Source organism: Chaetodon auriga, chromosome 5 (genome assembly GCF_051107435.1).
Source record: "Chaetodon auriga isolate fChaAug3 chromosome 5, fChaAug3.hap1, whole genome shotgun sequence".
Lineage (NCBI taxonomy): Eukaryota > Metazoa > Chordata > Actinopteri > Chaetodontiformes > Chaetodontidae > Chaetodon > Chaetodon auriga.
In genome coordinates this window covers 29,047,501-29,070,000 of record NC_135078.1, presented here as the reverse complement: position 1 = coordinate 29,070,000, position 22,500 = coordinate 29,047,501, and the positions used below count along the sequence as shown (strand labels likewise).

General features: G+C 50.1%; 3 protein-coding genes across 10 annotated transcripts in view; 1 reads left to right on the top strand and 2 right to left on the bottom strand.

The window, feature by feature from the left end:
* cntrl (centriolin) overlaps nt 1-10,475 on the top strand; it is a 34,615-nt gene extending 24,140 nt beyond the window's left edge. For 7 of the 8 annotated variants that reach the window (XM_076731952.1, XM_076731954.1, XM_076731953.1 and 4 more), the window contains 9 exons: nt 2,636-2,730; nt 2,870-2,985; nt 4,737-4,810; nt 4,902-4,982; nt 8,899-8,998; nt 9,125-9,315; nt 9,407-9,490; nt 9,613-9,675; nt 10,336-10,475. In XM_076731952.1, the coding sequence (XP_076588067.1) occupies nt 2,636-2,730; nt 2,870-2,985; nt 4,737-4,810; nt 4,902-4,982; nt 8,899-8,998; nt 9,125-9,315; nt 9,407-9,490; nt 9,613-9,675; nt 10,336-10,461 (930 nt within the window). In that variant the 3' untranslated portion in view covers nt 10,462-10,475. The remainder of the gene's footprint in view (nt 1-2,635; nt 2,731-2,869; nt 2,986-4,736; nt 4,811-4,901; nt 4,983-8,898; nt 8,999-9,124; nt 9,316-9,406; nt 9,491-9,612; nt 9,676-10,335) is intronic. The other variant, XM_076731955.1, reaches the window with a different exon arrangement.
* Nucleotides 9,666-16,112, bottom strand: tti2 (TELO2 interacting protein 2). The gene is made up of 11 exons (XM_076731959.1): nt 15,998-16,112; nt 14,858-15,350; nt 14,187-14,368; nt 13,958-14,015; nt 13,627-13,755; nt 13,347-13,439; nt 13,057-13,250; nt 12,799-12,942; nt 12,222-12,381; nt 11,262-11,377; nt 9,666-10,478 (listed from the first exon to the last, which is right to left on the bottom strand). Exons 1-10 carry the CDS (start codon nt 16,024-16,026, stop codon nt 11,297-11,299), a joined length of 1,563 nt encoding a protein of 520 aa, XP_076588074.1. The 5' UTR covers nt 16,027-16,112; the 3' UTR covers nt 9,666-10,478; nt 11,262-11,296.
* Nucleotides 16,113-20,215: 4,103 nt separating this feature from the next.
* The window catches only part of slc18a1 (solute carrier family 18 member A1), a 21,889-nt gene continuing 19,604 nt past the window's right edge, over nt 20,216-22,500 (bottom strand). The window contains exons 20-22 of the mRNA XM_076731580.1: nt 22,443-22,500; nt 22,077-22,210; nt 20,216-21,222 (exon numbers count right to left, since the gene is read on the bottom strand). The exon at nt 22,443-22,500 is cut by the window's right edge and continues 62 nt beyond it. Coding sequence (XP_076587695.1) covers nt 21,115-21,222; nt 22,077-22,210; nt 22,443-22,500 — 300 coding nt within the window. The 3' untranslated portion in view covers nt 20,216-21,114. The remainder of the gene's footprint in view (nt 21,223-22,076; nt 22,211-22,442) is intronic.

The window sequence follows — 22,500 nt, the reverse complement described above, 5'->3', positions numbered from 1 at the left end:
CTCCTCCTCCTGTAGATTCAGCTCCTCCTCCTGCAGACTCAACTCCTCCTCCTACTCCTGCAGACTCAGCTCCTCCTCCTCCTGTAGATTCAGCTCCTCCTCCTCCTGCAGACTCAGCTTCTCCTCCTCCTGTAGACTCAGCTTCTCCTCCTCCTCCTGTAGATTCAGCTCCTCCTCCTGCAGACTCAGCTCCTCCTCCTCCTCCTGTAGACTCAGGCTCTCCTCCTCCTCCTATAGACTCAGCTCCTCCTCCTCCTGTAGACTCAGGCTCTCCTCCTCCTCCTGTAGACTCAGCTTCTCCTCCTCCTCCTGTAGACTCAGGCTCTCCTCCTCCTCCTCCTGTAGAGTCAGCTCCTCCTCCTCCTCCTGCAGACTCAGCTCCTCCTCCTCCTCCTCCTGCAGACTCAGCTCCTCCTCCTCCTGTAGACTCAGCTCCTCCTCCTCCTCCTGCAGACTCAGCTCCTCCTCCTCCTCCTCCTCCTGCAGACTCAGCTCCTCCTCCTCCTCCTGTAGACTCAGCTCCTCCTCCTCCTCCTCCTGCAGACTCAGCTCCTCCTCCTCCTCCTCCTGTAGACTCAGCTTCCCCTCCTCCTGCAGACTCAGGCTCTCCTCCTCCCCCTGTAGACTCAGGCTCTCCTCCTCCTCCTGCAGAATCAGCTCCTCCTCCTCCTCCTCCTCCTCCTCCTGCAGACTCAACTCTTCCTCCTCCTCCTGTAGACTCAGCTCCTCCTCCTCCTCCTGCAGACTCAGCTCCTCCTCCTCCTCCTCCTGTAGACTCAGGCTCTCCTCCTCCTCCTGCAGACTCAGCTCCTCCTCCTCCTGCAGACTCAGGCTCTCCTCCTCCTCCTGCAGACTCAGGTTCTCGTCCTCCTGTAGACTCAGTTCCTCCTCCTCTTCCTGCAGACTCAGCTCCTCCTCCTCCTCCTCCTGCAGAGTCAGCTCCTCCTCCTCCTCCTCCTCCTCCTCCTGTAGACTCAGCTCCTCCTCCTCCTCCTGTAGACTCAGCTCCTCCTCCTCCTCCTCCTCCTGCAGACTCAGCTTCTCCTCCTCCTCCTGCAGACTCAGCTCCTCCTCCTCCTCCTCCTCCTGTAGACTCAGCTTCTCCTCCTCCTCCTGCAGACTCAGCTCCTCCTCCTCCTGTAGACTCAGCTCCTCCTCCTCCTCCTCCTGTAGACTCAGCTCCTCCTCCTCCTCCTCCTGTAGACTCAGTTCCTCCTCCTCCTCCTGCAGACTCAGCTCCTCCTCCTCCTCCTGTAGACTCAGGCTCTCCTCCTCCTCCTGCAGACTCAGCTCCTCCTCCTCCTGCAGAGTCAGCTCCTCCTCCTCCTCCTCCTCCTGTAGACTCAGCTCCTCCTCCTCCTGTAGGCTCAGCTTCTCCTCCTCCTCCTGCAGACTCAGCTCCTCCTCCTCCTCCTGTAGACTCAGCTCCTCCTCCTCCTCCTTCTCCTCCTCCTCCTGCAGACTCAGCTTCTCCTCCTCCTCCTGTAGACTCAGCTCCTCCTCCTCCTCCTTCTCCTCCTCCTCCTGCAGACTCAGCTCCTCCTCCTGCAGACTCAGCTCCTCCTCCTCCTCCTCCTGTAGACTCAGTTCCTCCTCCTCCTGCAGACTCAGCTCCTCCTCCTCCTCCTCCTCCTGTAGACTCAGGCTCTCCTCCTCCTCCTGCAGACTCAGCTCCTCCTCCTCCTGCAGAGTCAGCTCCTCCTCCTCCTCCTCCTCCTGTAGACTCAGCTCCTCCTCCTCCTGCAGACTCAGCTCCTCCTTCTCCTCCTCCTCCTGTAGACTCAGGCTCTCCTCCTCCTCCTGTAGACTCAGCTTCTCCTCCTCCTCCTGTAGACTCAGGCTCTCCTCCTCCTCCTGTAGACTCAGCTTCTCCTCCTCCTCCTGTAGACTCAGCTCCTCCTCCTCCTCCTTCTCCTCCTCCTCCTGTAGACTCAGCTTCTCCTCCTCCTCCTGCAGACTCAGCTTCTCCTCCTCCTCCTGTAGACTCAGCTTCTCCTCCTCCTCCTGCAGACTCAGCTCCTCCTCCTCCTCCTGTAGACTCAGCTCCTCCTCCTCCTCCTTCTCCTCCTCCTCCTGCAGACTCAGCTCCTCCTCCTGCAGACTCAGCTCCTCCTCCTCCTCCTGTAGACTCAGCTCCTCCTCCTCCTCCTTCTCCTCCTCCTCCTGTAGACTCAGCTTCTCCTCCTCCTCCTGCAGACTCAGCTTCTCCTCCTCCTCCTGTAGACTCAGCTTCTCCTCCTCCTCCTGCAGACTCAGCTCCTCCTCCTCCTCCTGTAGACTCAGCTCCTCCTCCTCCTCCTTCTCCTCCTCCTCCTGCAGACTCAGCTCCTCCTCCTGCAGACTCAGCTCCTCCTCCTCCTCCTCCTGCAGAGTGTTCTCTACAGACTTTGGTGAGACCAGTCTGAGCCGTTCAGTGGTGGCTCAGATGGGATGAAGGGTCTGACTGGTCGGACTCCTTTAATCTGAAGTGACTCTGCTTCATGAAGCTGCTTTCAGTTTGCCTGACCTGGAATCAGTATAATAGCGTGCAATAGACAGTGTGAGGAAGTGTGTTCGTCCAATCACACGAGGCCACACGGTGACTCACAGTGTTCTGATTGGAGGTTGTTGATCTGTGCTGATGTTCTCTGTGCAGCGGCAGCAGGAGGAGCTGAGCAGGAGGAGGGAGGAGAGGAGCAGCATCCAGGAGCAGTGTAAACACCTGGAGGCCAGACGGAGACACGCGGACAAGTACGTACACAAACTGATCCGAGACAGGTTGGACATCAGGATGTGCAGCTTCAGACAACCAAGAACAGAAAGCATCACTAAGAAACCGCTGTGGCTCCGTGTCACACACACACCTTCAACATGTGTGTTTGTGTGTCAGGTGTCTGTCAGCAGTGCAGGTGGAGCTCGCTAAACACAGGGAGGAGCACAGCCACGCCCAGCTTCTCAAACAGGAAGTGGTCAGAGATACGGACGCCGTGCAGGAGCAGCTGAACAGTGAGACGTCCACACTTAAGATCGTCACAAAGAGACGAGAGCACGCGAAGACACACAAGACACTGACAGACAGACGGGAAGACACACAAGACACTGACAGACAGACAGGAAGACACACAGACAGACGGGAAGACACACAAAACACTGACAGACAGACAGGAAGACACACAGACAGACGGGAAGACACACAAGACACTGACAGACAGACGGGAAGACACACAAAACACTGACATACAGACAGGAAGACACACAGACAGACGGGAAGACACACAAGACACTGACAGACAGACAGGAAGACACACAGACAGACGGGAAGACACACAGACAGACGGGAAGACACACAAAACACTGACAGACAGACAGGAAGACACACAGACAGACGGGAAGACACACAAAACACTGACAGACAGACGGGAAGACACACAAAACACTGACAGACAGACAGGAAGACACACAGACAGACGCGAAGACACACAAAACACTGACATACAGACAGGAAGACACACAGACAGACGGGAAGACACACAAGACACTGACAGACAGACAGGAAGACACACAGACAGACGGGAAGACACACAAAACACTGACAGACAGACAGGAAGACACACAGACAGACGGGAAGACACACAAGACACTGACAGACAGACGGGAAGACACACAAGACACTGACAGACAGACAGGAAGACACACAGACAGACAGGAAGACACACAAGACACTGACAGACAGACAGGAAGACACACAGACAGACGGGAAGACACACAAAACACTGACAGACAGACAGGAAGACACACAGACAGACGGGAAGACACACAAGACACTGACAGACAGACGGGAAGACACACAAAACACTGACAGACAGACAGGAAGACACACAGACAGACGGGAAGACACACAAAACACTGACAGACAGACAGGAAGACACACAGACAGACGGGAAGACACACAAGACACTGACAGACAGACGGGAAGACACACAAAACACTGACAGACAGACAGGAAGACACACAGACAGACGGGAAGACACACAAAACACTGACAGACAGACAGGAAGACACACAGACAGACGGGAAGACACACAAAACACTGACAGACAGACAGGAAGACACACAGACAGACGGGAAGACACACAAGACACTGACAGACAGACGGGAAGACACACAAGACACTGACAGACAGACAGGAAGACACACAGACAGACGGGAAGACACACAAGACACTGACAGACAGACAGGAAGACACACAGACAGACGGGAAGACACACAAAACACTGACAGACAGACAGGAAGACACACAGACAGACGGGAAGACACACAAGACACTGACAGACAGACGGGAAGACACACAAGACACTGACAGACAGACAGGAAGACATACAGACAGATGGGAAGACACACAAGACACTGACAGACAGACAGGAAGACACACAGACAGATGGGAAGACACACAAGACACTGACAGACAGACGGGAAGACACACAAGACACTACAGACAGACAGGAAAACACACAGACAGACAGGAAGACACACAGACAGGAGTCCATAGAAACATCAAAGCATCATTTCTTTTCCAAACAAACTGTGTTCACTGATGACATCATGACACTCGCACCTGTTGCCAGTGAACCTGTTTACCTGTGGAATGATCCAAACAGGTGTTCGTTCTGTTGCTCGTGTCCTGACGTGTTTGAGACGTGTTGCTGCGTCAGAACAAACAGCTGTTGGCAGAAATCAGCCTCATGTTTGTGTTTCAGAGAACTCTGAGCTGCTGTGTCTGCTCAGTGGACAGGTGGACGAGAGGAAGAGACAACTGCACACTCTGGAACAGGTGAGAGCACACACACGCACACACACACACACACACACACAGTCTGAAGAGTGTGAATTCTCTTCACTGATGATGTGTTTGTGTCCTGTAGGAGCTGAGTGTATCCGGCCGACTGCAGCAGCAGAGAGCAGAACAGCTGAAGCGGCTGGACACACACATACAGCACGGACAGGTAGGAGCACACACACACACACACACACACACACATACAGCACGGACAGGTAGGAGCACACACACACACACACACACACACACACACACACACACACACACACACAGCACGGACAGGTAGGAGCACACACACACACACACACACACACACACACACACACAGCACGGACAGGTAGGAGCACACACACACACACACACACACACACACACACAGCACGGACAGGTAGGAGCACACACACACACACAGCACGGACAGGTAGGAGCACACACACACACACACACACACACACACAGAGCACAGACAGGTAGGAGCGCACACACACACACAGAGCACGGACAGGTAGAAGCACACACACACACACACACACACACACATACAGCACGGACAGGTAGGAGCACACACACACACACACACACACACACACACACACACACACACACAGCACGGACAGGTAGGAGCACACACACACACACACACACACACACACACACACACACAGCACGGACAGGTAGGAGCACACACACACACACACACACACACACAGCACGGACAGGTAGGAGCACACACACACACACACACACACACACATACAGCACGGACAGGTAGGAGCACACACACACACACACACACACACACACACACACACACACACACACACAGCACGGACAGGTAGGAGCACACACACACACACACACACACACACACACACACACAGCACGGACAGGTAGGAGCACACACACACACACACACACACACACACACACACAGCACGGACAGGTAGGAGCACACACACACACACAGCACGGACAGGTAGGAGCACACACACACACACACACACACACACACAGAGCACAGACAGGTAGGAGCGCACACACACACACAGAGCACGGACAGGTAGAAGCACACACACACACACACACAGAGCACGGACAGGTAGGAGCACACACACACACACACAGAGCACGGACAGGTAGGAGCACACACACAGCACGGACAGGTAGGAGCACACACACACACACACACACACACACACAGAGCACAGACAGGTAGGAGCGCACACACACACGCAGAGCACGGACAGGTAGGAGCACACACACACACACACACACACACATACAGCACGGACAGGTAGGAGCACACACACACACACACACACACACACACACACACACACACACACAGCACGGACAGGTAGGAGCACACACACACACACAGCACGGACAGGTAGGAGCACACACACACACACACACACACACACACACAGAGCACGGACAGGTAGAAGCACACACACACACACACACAGAGCACGGACAGGTAGGAGCACACACACACACACACAGAGCACGGACAGGTAGGAGCACACACACACACACAGCACGGACAGGTAGGAGCACACACACACACACACACACACACACACAGAGCACAGACAGGTAGGAGCGCGCACACACACGCAGAGCACGGACAGGTAGAAGCACACACACACACACACACACACACAGAGGACGGACAGGTAGAAGCACACACACACACACACACACACAGAGCACGGACAGGTCGGAACACACACACACACACACACACACAGAGCACGGACAGGTAGAAGCACACACACACACACACACACACAGAGCACGGACAGGTAGAAGCACACACACACACACACACACACAGAGCACGGACAGGTAGGAGCACACACACACACACACACACACAGAGCACGGACAGGTAGAAGCACACACACACACACACAGAGCACGGACAGGTAGAAGCACACACACACACACACAGAGCACGGACAGGTAGGAGCACACACACACACACACAGAGCACGGACAGGTAGAAGCACACACACACACACACACACACAGAGCACGGACAGGTAGGAGCACACACACACACACACACACACACACACACACACACACACAGAGCACGGACAGGTAGGAGCACACACACACACACAGAGCACAGACAGGTAGGAGCGCACACACACACACAGAGCACGGACAGGTAGAAGCGCACACACACACACAGAGCACGGACAGGTAGAAGCACACACACACACAGAGCACGGACAGGTAGAAGCACACACACACACACACACACACACACACACACACACACAGAGCACGGACAGGTAGAAGCACACACACACACACACGCACACAGAGCACAGACAGGTAGAAGCACACACACACACACACGCACACACACGCACACACACACAGAGCACGGACAGGTAGGAGCACACACACACACACACACACACACACACAGAGCACGGACAGGTAGGAGCACACACACACACACACACACACACACAGAGCACGGACAGGTAGAAGCACACACACACACACACACAGAGCACGGACAGGTAGGAGCACACACACACACACACACACACAGAGCACGGACAGGTAGAAGCACACACACACACACACAGAGCACGGACAGGTAGGAGCACACACACACACACACAGAGCACGGACAGGTAGAAGCACACACACACACACACACACACACACACAGAGCACGGACAGGTAGGAGCACACACACACACACACACACACACACACACACAGAGCACGGACAGGTAGGAGCACACACACACACACAGAGCACAGACAGGTAGGAGCGCACACACACACACAGAGCACGGACAGGTAGAAGCGCACACACACACACAGAGCACGGACAGGTAGAAGCACACACACACACACACACACACACACACACAGAGCACGGACAGGTAGAAGCACACACACACACACACACACACACACACACACACACACACACACAGAGCACGGACAGGTAGAAGCACACACACACACACACGCACACAGAGCACGGACAGGTAGAAGCACACACACACACACGCACACACACACACACACACACACACAGAGCACGGACAGGTAGGAGCACACACACACACACACACACACACAGAGCACGGACAGGTAGGAGCACACACACACACACACACACACACACAGAGCACGGACAGGTAGAAGCACACACACACACACACACACACACACAGAGCACGGACAGGTAGGAGCACACACACACACACACAGAGCACGGACAGGTAGAAGCACACACACACACACACACACAGAGCACGAACAGGTAGAAGCACACACACACACACACACACAGCTGATTCTCTCCTCTCTGATTGGTGTTTGGTCTGATTTGTTCATGTTTTAGTTGATTTTGTGTCTTTCTTTTTTCAAACTTTTTGAAAGAGACATATTTAGCTGCCAGAGGAGCTGCTGTCCCTTCACCCCAGAGGACGGACAGTTTCCTCTCTGGGGACGTTCTCGGCTATGTCCCCGTAGTGGAAGTGTCTTTCTGCAGAGAACCTGTTACAGTGGAGGAGGAAGTGCACGTCTGTCTCTCCCTCCCCTGTCGAGCAGGGACCACGTATACGCTGGTCTCTGGGCAGCCACGTCTGTCTGCGTCTTCCTGTGTCTCCTGCCGGCTGCTGGTCTCTGAGCCTGTATCTGGATCCGTCTCTGCTTCGTATCTCCGACAGACTGGAGATATTCAGCCAGTTTATATTGTCTGTTCAGAGTCAGGCGACACTTCAGTCTGCTTTGGGTTCTTCTTCATGTCTCCAGTCTTCTAAATATAGATCTGTGGAGGGAGTCAGCGCTTGTTTCATTCTGCTGTCAATCAGTGCTGATGGGGGCTGTCTCTGTGTCTGTCTCTGTCTCTGTCTGTCTCTGTGTCTGTGTGTCTGTCTCTGTCTCTGTCTGTCTCTGTCTGTCTCTGTGTCTCTGTCTGTCTCTGTCTGTGTGTCTGGCTCTGTCTGTCTCTGTCTGTGTGTCTGTCTCTGTCTCTGTGTCTGTCTCTGTCTGTGTGTCTGTCTCTGTCTGTCTCTGTCTGTCTGTCTCTGTCTCAGGAGGTGTGTGTTGGATTGGAGGACGTTAAAGCTGCAGTCTGCCAATTGGACGACAGGTGGCGCCGTCTGGCTGAACAGGAGCTGCAGCTCAACCAGCTCAGTCAGTCAACACTCATTCATTCATTCGTTCATTCATTTGTTTGTTCATTTATTCATTCATTCGTTCATTCATTCATTCATTCGTTTGTTCATTCATTCATTGTTGATGCTTTACACTTTCATTAAGGCTTTAAAGGAAAATTGAAAACAAAGAACAGTTTCTGTGACTCCTCCTCAGAGGAGGAGCTGTGGGAGAGAGAGAAACAGCTGCTCCACAAAGAGGAGGGGCTAAAACCACAGGGGGCGGGGCTACAGCAGAAAGAGGAGGAGCTACAAAACAAATGTGAAGAGGATGAAGGACACAAGGAGGAAGAGGAGGTGAAACATCACCAACGATGAACACTGGTTTCTAATTTCAGCGGCTGAAACGTCAGCTGTTGTTTCATCTGTAGTGTGTGTGTGTGTGTAGGAGGACTGCAGGGAGAGGGAGGAGGAGGAGGAGGAGTCATTCTACCTGTCTACAGCTGGTCTGAGATCAGCCTTCAGTGCTGAGGTGAGTCCTGACAAACAGCTGAGTGATCATCCTCCATTGATCCATTAATGGAGGACGAAACGTGTCACCAGATGATTGATGAAATGATGAAATCAATGCTGATCAAACTTTATTGATCCCAGGAGGAGAGGTGGAAGGTGGAGCTGCAGAGAGAAAAACTGAGACAGCGAGAGGATCGACTGAAGGTAACCAACGTTTATTCACTCTGATCAGAAAGACACTAAAGATCACACAGATTCAGATCAAACAGAACGATCGGCAGCTGATCGGTGGAGACGCTGGAAGCAGAAAGTGATCGATCGTTTGTGTCGTCATCAAACAAAAAGCTGGAACAGTTCATGCTGAGTCACTGTATGAGCACAGCGTTGAAACCATGACGTCCAGATGTTTGAGCTGAGGAGATCCGGTTGATCCCGTCTGACGTTTAAAGTGCCGACATGTAGATGCACATGCAGGTGTTTCACATCCAGGCTGTGTTTAGCCTAGCTTAGCACAAAGACTGGAAGCAGAGGGAAACTGTTAGCGTAGCTCCATTAAACAGACAGAACATCAGTCTGTGAGGGTGAGGGTGAGGTGAGTCGAGTCAGAGTCAACAAAGTGCTGCTAAACACACACACACACACACACATTCAACATGGAGATCATGCAGACTGGCAAGGCTAACAGTTTCCTGTTAGCTAGGCTAAACACATCCTGATCTGTCTCTGTGCCGGACACGCGGACATGCAACCAACGTCCACCTGAAACCTCTGAGGACAGGAAACGAGGACATGTTTGAAGTGTGTAACAGTGTGTGTGTGTGTGTGTGTGTGTGTGTGTGTGTGTGTGTGTGTTCTGTCGTCGAGGCTCATCTGCGCTGCCGTCTGTGGAATCAGCAGGAGACTCTGGAGGTGAGACGACAGGAGACAGAAGAGAGTCTCCAGGGACTGAGACACAGACTGGACCAGCTGGACTCCCTGCTCGCAGGCTGACAGGAGACAGGAACACTCTGCAGACGGAAACATCAGCGAACATCAGCCTGAGCAGATCCACAGGAGATCCACAGGAGATCCACAGCAGATCCACAGCAGATCCACAGCTCTCAGCTCAGACTCTTCTCTTTATGCATCCTGTCATCCTTTCAGTCTCAGTTCTGGAGCTTTCGGCCGCAGCACGTGGACTGTCCTCACGTGGACTGTCCTCACGTGGACTGTCCTCACGTGGACTGTCCTGGTTTTCAGAGCTGAGGACTTTAAGTCCTCGCTGGTTTAAGTCTGTAAGTTGTGTCTCGGTGTGGGAAAGGTTTAAAAGTCCACGTGCTGATGAAAACAGTGTGAGAGGACCAAAAGCTCCAGAACAACAGTTTGTTTTTCCTGCTGCTGTTTGAGGCCTGAATGAACTTGAATCTTCATTCTGTGCATTTGAATTATGCAACAGCCAATCAGAATACAGATATCACATCAGAGGAATCAGCTGATCGCAGCGAAACATCGATCAGCTGCTCAGACGTGAACCTCGTCACTGAAGCCTTTCTTCTGCTAACACTCGCACAGGACTCGAACGCAGCATCGACATGAGAGTTAGCTTTTGTGACGAGGAGCCAAAAACACGTGAGGTCTGTGAACACAACACGACGCCGCCGAGCCCGACGTGAAGCACTTAAACATCTGAAGTTAAAGTTTATCTTTGAATTAAACTTTGTGTTGAAGCCTCGTTTCTCTTCACCTCCATCTGAAACAACAAACACCACCACCACTGCTCCTCCTCCTCCTCCTCCTCCTCGTGCACTCACAGTGTGTGTTACAGTCTCACTTCCAGGAAGCTGCATCACCTCTCAGTCATCACTGACGCCAGACACCTGAGCACCTCAGAGCTGCAACAGCTGCTGTCCACCTGCTGGAGGAGAGGCTGACAGACAGACAGGCAGGCAGACAGACAGTAAGTTAACCAGCGTCTGACAGACAGACAGACAGACAGACAGCTTCACAGTCAGTTTGTTAAAATCACGTCGTGGTCGGTCTGAAGTTCTCTGATGGTGTTAAAGGTGGAGCTGCTGCACCCGACACACGTTTGGTCATTAAGTCTCCCTGCTGGCAGCAAACACTTACAAACAAGCACATCATGTGGTCACATTTCCCATGTCACTTGAACGCAGCACAGAGTCACTCTAAAGCTTAGTTTATGCTTCTGCGTCGCGGCGACGCCGTACCTACAGCGTACACCCGACGCCGTCACAGCATTCATAGTTCTGCGTCGAGGGAACGTGTTGCTCCGCAATTCACCGCCAAGCCGCTAGGGGGGGTGTGGCTGTGTCTTTGTATGGTTTCGGGGGGGCTCTTGTCGGATTCCTTGGTTTTCTTCCGGTCAGAGACAACAATGGCGACTGAGATGGAGCGGTTGTTTTTGGAGATGGAGCTCATCGAGCTCATTTTTTCTTGTAGCTCTCACCACAGAAACTTTGAAAATGGCGGTGTTGTTGTGCTGCGACCATAGAGCTGCGGCTGAACCGAAAATTACGTTCTGAGCGGACCAATCACAGTCCTCGACGTTCACGTTGCGATGAGTAGTCAGGATTTTTTGGAAGTGCGCGTCAGGCTACGGCGTAGGGTCCGCGTAGGGGTCTGCGTCGACGGCGTAGGTACGGCGTCGACGCGACGCAGAAGCGTAAACCAGGCTTAACAGTAGCTGATAGGAATGATCACCTGTGAGAGGAGGAGACACCTAACATAAACTATTCAGCAGGTAAACACACCTGCAGCTTTCCGTGCGAGCAGCCGTCCAGCAGTTTGATGCAGAGAGACGTTTGATTCATCAGCTCCTGTCTGACCGAATCACCGAGGAGACGGTCTGAAGAAACATCGAGCAGCAACTTCAACAAGCAACGCAGCAACACGTCAACACGACACGCCAGCCTGAGAGACAGACAGGCAGAGAGACAGAGAGAGAGAGAGAGACAGGCTCAGAGACAGACAGACAGACTCAGAGACAGACAGGCAGAGAGACAGAGAGAGAGAGACAGGCTCAGAGACAGACAGACAGGCAGAGAGACAGACAGGCAGAGAGACAGAGAGACAGGCTCAGAGACAGACAGACAGACAGGCAGAGAGACAGGCTCAGAGACAGACAGACAGACAGACAGAGAGACAGGCTCAGAGACAGACAGACAGACTCAGAGACAGACAGGCAGAGAGACAGAGAGACAGGCTCAGAGACAGACAGACAGACAGACAGAGACACAGGCTCAGAGACAGACAGACAGACAGAGAGAGAGAGAGTCCTTGCTCTGTGTGTGTGTGTGTGTGTGTGTGTGTGTGTGTGTGTGTGCTGACCGGGGCCAGGCTGCTCTGGTGGTTTTCTGCAGCACCTCCAGGATCTTCAGTCGACTCGTCTCTTCAGGTGGATCTCTGACCTCCAGGTATCCCAGCACCACCCGCTCCACCTGCCGCAGGTGTCTGCACACCGCCACGCCTATCCTGACAGCACACACAAAACAAACGCACCCTGTAACCCTGCTGCAACACGTCTAACTCCACCCACCTGCTGCTGGACACACAACCTGTACCAGGAGTGAAATCGAGCGCTCCTACCTGTCTACAAATGGAGGCAGAGCGGAGGTGTAGACGCGTCGCAGCACCACCTTGTGCTCCGCCTCCATGTGTGTCAGGATAAGACGCAGCACGTCGTCATGGCGACAGGACTTCCTGCGGGCAGAGGAGGGGGCGAACGAGGAGGGGGGCTTCTCTAAGACCACCAGCAGGTCCAACAGACAGGACAGGACGGACTGAGGACACAGACAGACCAGATCACCGCTGGACGTCCTGATGAGCCGTGAGACAGTGTCGTACCTTTGAGGTGTGTGCGTGCGTGTGTGTGTTACCTGGATGACAGCGGCCTCTGTGGTGTACAGGTGTTTGAATAACGCCTGGTAGAGAACTTCTGCTCTGTTGAACTGACGAAGATCTGCAGCAGGCTGCACGCACGCACGCACACACACACACAGAGAAAACCATCATCATCATCCTCATGTGCACATGAGCATAATACTCACTGTACACACTGTAAATACACATGTATTTTTACATATATGTATTTTATGTTTATATATTTGTAGGTGTGTGTGTGTGTGTGTGTGTGTGTGTGTGTGTGTGTTTTCTCACCGTGTGCAGCACGATGTGGTGCAGACAGCGAACTCCCAGCATGCAGTTCTCTGGTCTGTAGTGGTCGCTGAGGAGGAGGGAGGGGGGGAGGAGGCGGGGCAGGTGACGGGCGAGAGAAGGGCGAGTCACCTGCACAGAACACACACACACACACACACACACACACGTCAGCTCCTTCTTTCATCAGAAACAAACAAAAACAACAAAACTCCAAAATGTTACTTTTTTGCTTTTCGTCAGATCTGACGTGTGTTTTGTGTTGGCTCTGTTGCCATGGAGACGTCTGCTGTGGTGTCTTAATGTGTAGGTGAAAAGACACACACACACTGACCTGCAGGAGAGTCCACGCATACACCAACTTCACTGCTTCACAGCGCTGCCACGAGCCCCTGCAACACACACACACACACACACACACAAACATGAACATGAACCTGAGCACACACACACACACACACACACACACACACACACAAACATGAACATGAACCTGAGCACACACACACACACACACACACACACACACACACACACACACACACACACACACTCCCTCTCACTTGCTCAGCTGAGGCTGCAGGTCGTCCAGGATTCCTCCCAGAATTCCTCTGCTCTCCTCTTCCTCCTCACTCGTGTCCCCCATCAGGAGGTGGGGGGAGTCTCTCCAGCCCCCTGCCCTCAGTAGCGCCTCCTGCAGGTTCTGAGCCGCTGCTCTGGAGGAGAAGCTGGTCCACACCTGATCCTGAACACACACACACACACACACACACACACACACAAAGCGAGGTACAGATGAGATTTTCATACATCACAAGGTTCAACAGGAGTCAGTCCTCTCACGCTGATCTCTGGTCCAGCTGGACAAAGGTGCTACGAGGTGATGCTCCGAGTGAACAGAGAGGTTTTCTTTAAGAAAGAGGCTGTTCAGTAAAGAGTTTGGTCTTCAGCCTTCTTCTAAAGATCCAGAGGGACTCTGCAGATCGAATGGAGTTTGGTAACTCGTTCCACCACCGGGCAACCACAGAAGAAGAGTCAGGCAGCGCCAGGCGCCGTTCCTGGGCAGAGCGTAGTGAGGAGGGAGGATAGACCTGAACGAGGGGGTTCAGGTAGGTCGCAGCGGTTTTGGTGGCAGTTTTGTAGGCGAGCATCACGGACTTGATGTGGGAGCAGCTGGGAACCAGTGGACGGACATGAACAGACGTGTGCTCGATGTCTTCAGGTGTTGACTCACCTGGAGATGAGTGACAGCGAACACACAGACTGAGGGAGCTACAGCCAGCAGCAGTCCAGTCTGACCGCCTCCGTTTCCCAGAGTTCCCAGCAGCACCGTGAGGGCGGAGCATACTCGTTCAGCTCGGGCCGGGACGCTCTGATAGGCTGCGGCGGGTAGAGAGCCGCAGTCGTCCTCACAGAGCGGCAGAGCTGCACAGCCAATCATAGCACTGACCAGAGAGCCGTATGCTCCCTGAAGCTCCGCCCACCCATCATCCTGATTGGCGGAGTTTGGAGAGAACAGCCAATGGGGATCCGCTATTTGGAAGAGTCGCTCCACGTGACCAATCAGGGAGCTCGTTTTGGAGTCTGAGGATGCGCCAATCAGTTTCTCCTGCAGCTGAGACAGGAGCTCTGTGATTGGAGGAACAGAGGGAGAGGGGAGGGGCTTCTCTGAGGAGGAGGAGGAGGGGCAGAGATGAAGGTCATGAAGTAAAGATGAAAGCTCCAAACTGAAGATGAAAAAAGAAGAAATGAAACAAAGAGGAAAAGATGAATGATGAAGCAGAGAGAGAGAAAAATGATCAATCACTCATCAGAAATCAGTTTCAGTTCAACAAAGATTCATCAGTCTTCATCATCAATCATTGATCTTCATCCAGAAATCAAAAGAAAATCTGATATTTAACAAACATCAGTGACAAGAGGCCAAATTTTCTGAAATTTCACTTCAAAACAAAACTGCTTCCGAGCAAATCAATGAATAAATCTGAACGTTTTGATCGATTTTTATCTGCGGATTCTTCAAAGATTCAGTTTGATTTTCACATGAAGGTCTGACGAGCTGAGACTGCCCCCCCCACTGCCTGTTCTTAAATCTCCTTTTATTCTTTGGCTCTTAGAGACTTTGATTTCTGTCTGTTTCTTGTTTTCTTGCTTTTTTGTTGAAAATTGTCGATCACTTCGGTCAACGGCTGTTTTTTAAATGTGCTTTATAAATAAATTTGATTTGAATCAAACGATCGATGAACGGACAATCAATGAGCACGTGAATCATCATCGTCATCATCATCATCGTCAGCTGTAGTTGGAGCTGCAGGAGTCATTGATCAGTTTGAACTGTGTTCTGACGCTTCATCACTTCTTTCTGAACTCTGACCTCAGATCAGCCGCGCGCGGAGTCTCCATCGATGTGAAGAAACACAGAGCTCATCTCAGTTAAACATCAGTCCTCACATTCGCGGCACAGAGACCGAAACACCCGGAAGTTTTACCGAGAGGGACCGACCGAAAATGCTTCCGGCCAGATACAAGCTCCGCGCGAAGGTTCCGACCCCTAAAATGAAAAATAAATGAATTTAACGATAAATACGTGCAGACAGTCACGAGTGGACGAAATACTAAGTACACGAGTAAAGGTAGTAATATCACAGAATGGCCCATTTTAAAACAACAAATATTACTGAATAAATAAATCATTGATGCACTCATGTGTTCATCACTTTAATGTTGAAGCTCATTTTAATGACTCTGTACTGCTGGGTACTTTCATGTATGACAGGACAACATCGAGTTCATGGTATTTTGTATTATTCTTAATCTTCAAACCAACGAGTAACTAAAGCTGTCAAATAAATGTCGTCAAGTAAAAATGAGTAACGGAGTAAAAGTACTTAGTTACTTTGCGCTCTGCTGCTCGGTCTTTAAAACCCATCAGTGAACCAAATCTGAAAAACAAACCCATAAACTAAAGTGAGACGAGCTCGTTTACTTCCCAAAATTCTTTACTGACTTTTACAAAATCAGAAATGAAATCCAACAAGAACACGAGACAAAGTAAAGTTTGAAGGTCAGAATGCAACAATGTGGGAAAAATCCAAAAATCAAACAGCGAGGACAAAACGGGAAGTTCATTCTTCAGCAACGGCGAGTGATGGCGGGAAGAAGCTTCTGGAAGCCAAAAGGTTCATTTGTCGAGGCTTCATGTGCACACAAACGCCCCCTGCTGGTCAAAGACTGTTAAACAGACAGATGTATTACAGGTAAACATAACTAATTTTGACTGTTCTGCACTATTGGCAGCCATGGAAAAGTGTAGAAAGTAAAGAAATGGTGGTGTAGGTCAAACAGGAACGTCCTCCTGTAGAAGCAATGAACAGTAAAAACAATCATTTCATCAGTGTTTCATTTTATTGTTGACGTGTCCATCTTGAAAAGGTGTTCTGCAGTACGCTGAGGTAATCTCTCCACACACCTCATGAAGTAACAGCGTGTCTCTCCACTGATTCATTGAGAGTTTCTGTTTTGGTTTGCATTCTTTCATTTTTCCTTGAGGTCCGTCTGTGTGCGGTGTTTTCAGCCGCTCCGGGAGGCGTTTCTGTTCCTCACAGGCTCCTTCAGAGAGAACTAAACCCCCTCCGCGACACACAAACCAACAAACCGCCACTGACCCCCCAACTGTGAGCGGATCCGTTGGTATGTCCATGTTCATCGCGCCGATACTCGAACCACTTCCTGAACCAGCGAGGCTTCGAACGTCACCAGTGACGTCACTCGACACACGCTCCGGAGCGTCGGCACGGTACGACCCATCATGAGCAACAACAAAACAAAATGGAGGCTGCGCGAGGGATCGAGAAGGAACGTTTGTTTCTTCATGTGACGAAACGACGAAGGTCCAGAAGATTGTAAGAAAGATAAAAACGAACAACATGGAATCAAACGTGTCACGATGATAAAAAGCTTAACGGGGTCACGGCTGCAAACAACCTGTTCACACACGTCCGACACACCTGAGAATCTGAGCGAATCAAAGAGACTCGATGTGACATCAGAGCAGAGCCGCGACGAGATTATTGACACATTAAAAACCAATAATCACGTTTCAAAAATGTTTTTTCCCTCTCGTGTCTCCATAAATCAGCAGTTTCCAGCCTGTTTACACAGACACGACCACATCAGAGCCGCAACACAAAGGGTTAAACACCTTTGATGACTACACACACACACACACACACACACACACACACACACACACACAGAGATTAGCTGTGTGTATTCATATTTCAAAGCAGGAGGAAATGTTTTGAAGCTGTTTGTGTGTGTTGGCTGAAGCTGCTGTGATCTGCTGTCAGAGGATATAATTAACACTCAGTGACATTAACCACACACACACACACACACACACACACACACACACACACACACACTGCTGAAACAACAAGTATATAATCGGCTCATTTTCCTGCTTTAACCTCATGTGTGATTCAGTTCAATCTGATTTATGTGTCCTGACGTTCCAGCTCGCCGCCGTTAGCATCCACCCTCTGCTAGCTGTAAGCTAACTGTGTGCGCGTCCACGGGAACCCTCAGAGTTTTTTTTTTTATTTTTTTTGGTTTTTTTTTGCTTTCATGAGATTTTATTTGTTTGGGTGTTGCAACAAAGACAAAGCTAGTCTTAATCATACAAATGTTAGCTCGATTCTCTTATCGAAAATGTTTTTTAGTTTTTTGACCCGAAATGACACTTTTTGTCGTTTAAACTTCAAACTAAAATCACCGTCATCCGGTTTCAGCGTAGCTAATTCCAGCTAACTTCCTGCAAAGACTTTTTTTTTTATTGTTATTGCCACAGGTACAGAGCATATATATATATACACACATACATACATACATACAAACAAACAAACAAACAAACAAACACAATCACCCCCTCCCCCCAAAAGAAAAGAAAAGAAAAGAAAGAAAGGAAAAAGCTAAGCAAAACAAAAGAGAAAGCCAACAATGTAGAAGCACAATATTATTACGACCAGTATTACCAGGGTTTACCAGTGAGGGTGAGGATATTCAACTGGGATGAATATTGATACTCTGAAGTACACGGTTTGTTCTGACAGCTTTCTTATTTTTACAGTCTTTAATTGTAGCAACGTATTGCTGCAATTCCAAAACAAAGAGATCAGCATTTGGTTTGGCATCTGTCCATTTTTTCTTATGAATGTGGAATTTCCCAAGCATCAGAATTAGTTGAACAAAAAAGACTGAATCATTATCCAGGTTTTCTTCAAAATAAATAAAAATGTCCTTTTCTTGCAGAAGAATTACTTGTCCTGTTACTGTCCTCATATAATGCTCTACATCAGTCCAGAATGCTTTGGAGGGAACCCTCAGAGTGAAAACATGAACACTCAGCTTCATTTCGTCATTTCTGGATGGAAATCTGTCTGTAGAACAGGTGAGTGTGTGAGTTTATCAGGACAAAAGGCTTCATGGGAATTTAAAACGTTAGCAGGAGACTTAAAGTCCGTCTCCAGGTTTTTGATTAAACGCCTAAAAACTGACGTCCGTTCATCAGAAATACATTTTTAGAAATCAGGTCTTGTCTTCAGTCGACACGTCCCCCGTCTGTCTCCACCCGCCCCTCCACCTGCAGCTCGACTCAAATCAAACACACCGTCCTCATTTCTGTCTGACAAACAGTTTCAGGAAGGTTAGCTGGAACTTTCTTGATCAGCTGAAACAACATAAATCTAAACCGTCCTGCCAGCTGACGTGAAGCTCATGTAGCGCTCAAGCTAACGGAGGCTAACGTCACCGGCTCACCGCAGGCGGCTGATGTTGTCATTGGTCCGCTGCAGGCGGAGGTGGAGCCGTTCAGTCATTGTGCCGACTGCTCATCGTGATACGTGTTGTAGAACATAAAAAACCACATTAACACGTTCACAAGGTTAAAAACTGGACGCTCTTCGATCAGAACCCAAATAAAAAGTAATGATAACAAACACAGTGCTGTGGTGCTAGCTGCTCATCGCTTAGCACTTTGTTTGGATTAGCTTAGCTTTTAGGTAGATGTGTAAGCTTTCAGGTTAGCTCAGGGTTGAGTTTAGCTCTGGGTTTAGATTAGTTCAGAGTTTATCTAAGGTTAGTGTTTATCTTAGCTCAGGGTTGAGGTTAGCTCAGTGTTAGCTCTGAGCTAAAAGACATTTGTGTGAAAAGCTCTTTTCACGTTTGGACTGCACACATGAAGCAGCATGAAGCCTGAAGAACAGACGTCATCTGATTGGCTGAGAGCTCACATGATCCGTCCTGTGATGTAACAAAGCTGCTATTGTTCTGTCTGTCATATCAGAGCTAATGCTAATAATGTGTCCACAGCCCAATGACGTTTATGAAAGAAGTCTGAGAGCTTTTCATCCACTTCCTGTTTACTCTTCCATCTGACAGAGATTGTTTGTCCGTTGTTTTCTCTGACGAAGAAACGAGTCATCACAGGAAATTAAAGAGCAGATAAGAAGCGCGCGCGCGCACACACACACACACACACACACACACACACAGAGGCCTGGTGAGGATAAACACACACAGGTAAACAGGTGTTGTCCAGGTTACAGCAGGTTTTAATGATGTCAGAGGTCAGAGGTCAGACACAGACTCTGTTTCATATCTCAACACTTAAAAAAAGGAAACTGACAGACAGGAAGTGACACGTTCCTTAAAACAAACGCACATTTACACGTGAAGTTCCTTCATTGAAGCCAAACCACCTGAAATAAACATGAACGGTAAATCAAGTACTTGTGTTTTTCACCTGAAACAACGTTCCAGTCGATGGCACGACGACTTCAAACTAAACTTCATCCCAAAGCTGCAGAGTTTGAGAATTTGAGTGAAATCTGAACCTGAAAACACCAAAATGAGCCCAAAAAACGACCAGCGAGCACCGTGACGCCTGGACGAACTGAGGAGCACAAGATGCTAACGTTAGCATGGCTGTGTTTCTCACACTTGTTTTGTGAGGTCACAGTTTGCATCACCGGAGGCGGCCCTCCATGCTATCAAAGCTAATGCTAACGTTAGCGACCCGTGCGGTACAAACACGACACTGCTGCTTTATTTCCAGACGCTGACGCGATCAGCTGGTGAGAGGCGTGAACTTCTACCTGGGACGAGTTAACTTTAGCCAAACTAACACCAACCCAGAGTTCATGTGAAGAATCAGACATCTGATGACTCGAATTATCGTTCGGGCAACAACAAATAACTTTACTATTGATCAGTCTGCAGATTATTTTCATTGATCATTGATCATTGATCAATGATCAATGATCAATGATCAATTCTATCTAATACAGAAAAGGACGCTGCTCCGCCCTGACTGTGACGACAGGAGGTCTGACGATGAAGGTGAAACATGTTGGGAGACAAAATCACAACATGGACATGTTCAGGTGTGTGTGTGTGTGTGTGTGTGTGTGTGTGTGTGTGTGCATGTGTGTGTCACTCCTCCGTCTCCTCTTCTTCGCTGTAGTCGCTCAGAGGAAACTCACGATTCTCCTTTGTGTTGTAGCTTTTCCTGTGCATCACACACTCCTGATCGATGATCGCCTGCAACACACACACACACACACACACACACAGAGTTGATAAATGCACCCACCTGGGTGTGTGTGTGTGTGTGTGTGTGTGTGTGTGTGTGTGTGTGTGTGTGTGTGTGTAATCTGGTGTAATTTAGAGCTGATTAAGGAGAAGTGTTTCCTCTGCAGCTTTGAAGGCAGCAGCCTCTGATCTGTGATCAGTCTAATCGCTGTGTAATGACTTCACACACACACACACACACACACACACACACACACACACACACACTTCCTGCTGATGTGTCAGGACTTGCTGTTACACCCAGCGTGTGTGTGTGTGTGTGTGTGTGTGTGTGTGTGTGTGTGTGTGGTATTTTGGGGGATTTGTTCAGGATGCAGACACATTAAACGCTGCAGAGTGACATCATCTGGATTTCCTGTTTCTCAGCGATGGAGGACGACAGGTGTGCACACGTAACACACTTCCTGTAACAGCGACAGGAAGTTAGTCACTGCTGATTGGACGGTCTGACGCTCACCAGCAGGTGGAGCTGCAGCCGATTAAGATACTTTAAAACCCTGAACACCTGACCGCTGCAAGACCAGTACTCAGCATTACTGCAGTATTAGACCAGTACTCAGCATTACTGCAGTATTAGACCAGTACTCAGCATTACTGCAGTATTAGACCAGTACTCAGCATTACTGCAGTATTAGACCAGTACTCAGCAGTCTTTACTCAGTGCTATTAATTTAGAAAAGCAAACAAATACCACAGATGTCCAGTGACACCACCTCTTCTAAATGAACGGACACCTGCCGGCCAATCAGAATCAAGAATTCTCCATGGTATGGAGCCACTCGTCCAACTCGTTTCATATTCACCATTTTCTCCTCTCTGACAGCAGGGTGACGTAACAGGAAGCAGAGCGGAGCGTACAGGATGTTGATCACCCCGATAAACACCATGAGGGTGGGAAAACCCACGGCCTGGACCAGAGCGCCCCCTGTGGACGGTCCTGAAACAACACAGATTTTTAAATCTCATCATCAGGACAGAAGAACGTTTCAGTGCTGACGTCTGTCTTCCTGTTTTATTTTGAAAGGGTTTCTGTTTCTCCTCTTGTGTCGTGTTTGTTAGTTTGTTGAGTTTTTTGTGCTCTTCCTGGTTCTTGGTGGTCATGTGGTCACTGTTCCACCACTGCACTGTGTGTGTGTGTGTGTGTGTGTGTGTGTGTATGTGTGTGTTACCTATAGCGAAGCCCATACACAGCGCCACGTCAGCGATGGCGTAGACGCTGCCGTAGAC

Coding starts and splice junctions, on each gene's coding strand:
- tti2 (XM_076731959.1), bottom strand. CDS start 16,026: ATGGAGACTCCGCGCGCGGCTGATCTGAG. Junction 12,382..12,798: donor ACCAGAGCAGCCTGGCCCCG/GTCAGCACACAC, acceptor TCTGTCTCTCAG/GCTGGCGTGTCGTGTTGACG. Junction 11,378..12,221: donor GCTCGCACGGAAAGCTGCAG/GTGTGTTTACCT, acceptor TCTGTCTGTCAG/CCTCTCCTCCAGCAGGTGGA.